Genomic DNA, 4,800 nt, shown 5'->3' with positions numbered 1-4,800 from the left:
AAACAGCTACGTTATCAAAAGTATTCAAAAATATTTTCAACTGAGAGAATGAATTTTTTAAATTTATTTTTGAAGACTGGAAAAGTAATCAACAAATCAAAATTTGTTAAAACAATCCTATTCCAGAGATGTGGTACACGATATAAAGTACAAAATTGATTAAACTTGTTTTACAAAGCGGTTTATTTATAAAACTATTATTTCTTAAGGCGTATTTGTTTATTGGTTTCAAAATAAATATTTCTTTAAAAACTAAAGGGCATAAATTGTTTTTCCACAGAAAAATAAAACATAAAACACAAATACATTTAATTCGTATACATTGAGTATGCTCGTTTTCATAAAAAACATTTTAGTAGGTGAGTCTTTTACTAAATATTTTAGTATTTTAGTATTTTCGTCTGGAAAATTGATTAAGCGAGTAGCGTGTTTCTGACGGTGATAAAGACAAATATTTACATGACTGGGGCTTGAAGAAGACAAAATTCATCTTATCATTAAGCCCCCCCCTAAAAAAATGCATATTCATCAAATAAAATGTTTTAACAAAATGCAAAAAATAAAATATATAACGTTTAAAATATTTAGTAATTCAAAGAGTATTTATATTTAAGAACTGATTAGTAAAATAAGATGATATATAAGTATTAATATTACAAAAAGAATTTACAATAACTTTTTTTAATAAAAATTGAAATTATAAAATTTTACAATATTTTTAGTAATTAGTATTTCAAATAATAAAACTTAAAAAAATCGTTTGTAAATTCAAAACTTATAAGATAAGAAATACATTTACAATAGCAGACTATTGTTTAGAATATTAAATATAATATTAAAGAGTAATTAGTAGGTTAATTTTTGTTTTTGTTTGCTAGTTTAAAAAGCTTTTTAGAAGAACTTTAATTCATTTTCATGTATCATCAGTAATTGCTTAAGTTTTGTTTTAAACTGGTTTAAAGAATAATTAGATTTCAGCTCATTATTTAATATTGTATTCCACAGCTTAGGACCTCGGTTAGCAATTGAGAATTTGGTTGCTGAATAATGTGTTTTGGATTGAATGTAATTGTTTTTTGAAAATCTGGTAGGGTATATGTGGTTTATTTTTTCAAAAAGTAAATTAAATAACATTGATGATATTTTTTTATCAAGTTTAAACATGAAGATAAGAATATGGTAAAGGTTTAATTTATATACATTTAGAATATTAAGTTTATTAAATAATGTTTGAGTGTGAGAGAAACGGTCTACGTTTGTAATTATCCTTATAGCCTGTTTTTGTTTACTAAACAGTTTTTTTACTTTTGTTGCGTTTGTGCTGCACCAAGCAACGTTTGCATAATTTAAGTAGCAATGAATTAAAGAAAAATATAAGTTTTTTAAACAAGATAGATTTAAAAACTGCTTGGCTTTATACAAAACACCTATATTTTTTGATATTTTATTTTCAATTAGACCTATGTGGTCCCTCCAGGTTAAATTTTCATCCAGAACCACACCTAAAAATTTTATTGATTGCTCTCTTTTTAATAATGCGTTATCAATAAAAAGATCAGGAAGTTTTAATGGAATATCTTGTTTTTTATGAAGACGATGGAACAAAGTGTATTTGGATTTATTGATGTTCAAAGATAGTTTGTTTGATTTGAACCATTGGGTTAATTTTTCAAGTTCTTTGTTTACTGTTTGAAATAATTTACTGATATCTTTACTAGAATAAAACAAGTTTGTATCATCTGCAAACAAAATTAAGATTAAAATGTTAGAAAATTTATATAAGTCGTTAATATAAACGAGAAATAAAAGTGGTCCTAAAATTGATCCTTGAGGAACACCACAGGTGATTGACTTATATTCCGTTTTTCCGCTATCATATGAAATAAACTGCTTTCTATTAGACAAGTAACTATCAAACCAGGACAAATTAGTATTTATTATACCATAACTTTTCAGTTTGGATAGAAGGATTTGATGATTGACAGTGTCAAAAGCTTTACTTAAATTGATATAATTTTAAATCAAAAAAAGATTAAATCGATTCTATTTTCCAAAATCTTTTCCAAAATTTTTAAAAAGGTAGAAAGGACGGAGATAGGGCGGTAATTACTAATATTAGTTCTGTCACCTTCTTTAAAAATAGGAATAATTTTGGCAACTTTTAGTCGATCAGGAAAAACTCTTTGATCAATAAATACTTTAAAAACCTTAATTGGAACGACTTTTAACTGTACATAACACATGCTCCTACTACTTTGTTTTTTTAGGAGATTTACATACTTTTTCAAACTCTTTAAAGAATGAGTCAGTAAATAACTTATTAGAATATATGAAATTATCTGTATGTACTTAGAAATTACAAAATAAGGCTTTGGTGTTAGGAATTTTTTTAGCAAGTTTCGGACCAACTTTGATAAAAACTTTAATAAATTTTCGAGCAAAAATACCAGGCTCGTATATCCTTTTTTGAGTATTAATTTTTTTTTAATTTTTTTTAAACTTTTTTGAACAAATATTTGTGGTCATTGTATGTTTTTTTAGCCGGGGTAGATTTTGTTTTTAAAATTTTTTTGTATAGTTTTTGTTTTACTTTGGATGAATTTTTAAAACCCTTGTTAATCCAAGCTTAATTTATGTTTTTCAGGCTTCAAGTCTTTTTACAAATGGAAAGGTTAACATTGTAAATGGATTAAAATGTTTAAAAAAAAATTTCGTAAATAATATTTGCATTGCTGCTAAAGTCTATTTGCTTCCAAATCAATAACGACAATTGTTCTTTAAACTGTTTTAAATGAGCGTAGTCAAAAATACGTTTTTTAATTTTTTTGTTGAATTTTTATTTTAAATTGCTAAAATAATTGGAAACTGTTCAGATATATCTGTTTTTAGAGTTCCTTTACGAATATCATTGTTAAAGATATCTGTTGTGATTATGATAAGGGCACAGCTCCTGCTTTATAAAATGAGTCATAGAAGTAGTATAAAAAGGGCATTCTGGAACATTTTTTTTCAACCATCACACTAACTATAATTTCTTAACTCATTTCAACTATATTCTCAACCATAGACGAGTATAACACATAAAAAAGTAAATTTTTAAAAAAAGTGTTTGAAAAATTTTTTACATCTCTACCATTTTTTCAACATGTATATTATGAACTATTCAACTAGCATGACATTGTGTTTAATTATTAACTCAACAAAGAAATAATAATTGTAAGAATCTAAGCGTAAATGTAAATGTTAAGCTATAATTTCACAAGTTAAATCTAAACATAAATGAAAATATGTCCTATTACAAATTTTTCAGACTTATCAATTCTTTATTATCAACCCATGAGTTGAACGACTCAGGATACCCATACCACTTTACTAATGATTTGTTTTTAAGTTTACGAATAACTTTTTTAATCCTAAATATGTTTTGATCAGTTTTTTGCATTTCTTGTTCATAAAAAGTGCCTTGAAATTCTTCACCATTATCGTCAGTTATTTTATACGTTGGTGGATCTGAGAACAGAGTCTGTGAAACAGTCAAAACCTCTTCAGTCCGTCTCGGGGTGTATCCTTTTTCGAACGTTCCCTTCTTTTTAGTTATCCTAACTCTATCACCAATTGAAAACTTTGGTTTTACAGACTCTGATTGTGCATTTACAATAAGATTTAACCAAGCAATATTTTCATTCTTTTTATCGCTAGCTTCAACTGGTGTTATTTAAATTGAGGAATGCTTTGTGTTGTTGTATTTATTTACCATTTCATCTAAGACGTCAATATATTTTCTAGTAGAATTTAGCTGAAAAGTACTTGAACATTTTATCTTTACTTTTTCTATTCCAACGTTCAACTACGCAAATTTTTTCTTCATTTTCAGTTGAATATAACTCAACACCTAGCGCTTTAACATGCTTATTATAAAATTCTAATCCTTTACCTACCCACATTTTTTGACACTTTCTTTCTTTAAAGATTTTAATTAAAGCATTAGCAACATCAACTCCAGTTTTACTTTTCAATGGAACGATCCATCCGTACTTCGAAAAAGCATCTATCAGCATTAATAAGTATTTTATACCATCATTGAATTTTGAAAAAGATTGCATGTCAACTAAATCAGCAGCCTATATTTCATTGATTACATTTACAACAACTTTTTTTTTTCTGAAATGTTTTAAAACTGGTCTATGAAGTTTGTTTGCAAGTTTATCGGTCCATTTCAGATCCATATAAATTAGATCCTTAGGATCCATTAAAATTAATTCTTTATCCTTGCCTTTTTTACTGATCGTTGGTAATTTTTTTGAGTAGTTTTAGTTTCAATACCCAATCCAAACTTTGCTTCAAAAGATATAATAGCTTTCATAATACCTTGTTCAATTCTTTCACGTATTGTCGGATTTTTTATGGCATCCATATCTTCGATCATAATTTTATCAGCCTAATTTCTTTTTGCCGTGTCATCGAATTATTTATAAGCAAGATCGTGATGGTAAGCTGCATTATCATTTCTATTCAACTTTATCTACAAGTTTACTTCATTCTTTATATGCGTCAGTAGAAGCTAATCGTTCATCTAAATTAGTACCTGGTCCTGCTAAGTTTATTCCAGGTAAACGCATTTCCCCTGGGAACTTCGACCATGGTAGTTTTATTTTACTTGTTGCTGAATTAATTGAACTAACTAAATCACCTCCTTCTTTTGCTGATACGAATTTAGTTTTTGTTTTTCCACAAATAGCGCAAGTTCCACGTTGCATATTTCTATTGTTTTTACTTACAATATTTTTAAATTTAGTGTAT

General features: G+C 26.7%; 1 protein-coding gene across 1 annotated transcript; it reads right to left on the bottom strand.

Moving 5' to 3' along the window:
- Nucleotides 1–3,295: 3,295 nt before the first annotated feature.
- LOC136075335 (uncharacterized) lies at nt 3,296–4,426 on the bottom strand. Its single transcript, XM_065788147.1, has 3 exons — nt 4,274–4,426; nt 3,827–4,121; nt 3,296–3,705 (listed from the first exon to the last, which is right to left on the bottom strand). Exons 1-3 carry the CDS (start codon nt 4,424–4,426, stop codon nt 3,296–3,298), a joined length of 858 nt encoding a protein of 285 aa, XP_065644219.1.
- Between the last annotated feature and the right edge of the window lie 374 nt (nt 4,427–4,800).

The sequence above is a fragment of the Hydra vulgaris genome, chromosome 01, assembly GCF_038396675.1.
Source record: "Hydra vulgaris chromosome 01, alternate assembly HydraT2T_AEP".
NCBI lineage: Eukaryota > Metazoa > Cnidaria > Hydrozoa > Anthoathecata > Hydridae > Hydra > Hydra vulgaris.
Note: the sequence above shows the minus strand (reverse complement) of the source record. Positions and strands in the feature narration are given on the sequence as shown.

Coding starts and splice junctions, on each gene's coding strand:
- LOC136075335 (XM_065788147.1), bottom strand. CDS start 4,426: ATGATCGAAGATATGGATGCCATAAAAAATCCGACAATACGTGAAAGA. Junction 4,122..4,273: donor ACCAACGATCAGTAAAAAAG/GCAAGGATAAAG, acceptor AATGAAATATAG/GCTGCTGATTTAGTTGACAT. Junction 3,706..3,826: donor TGAACGTTGGAATAGAAAAA/GTAAAGATAAAA, acceptor AAATAACACCAG/TTGAAGCTAGCGATAAAAAG.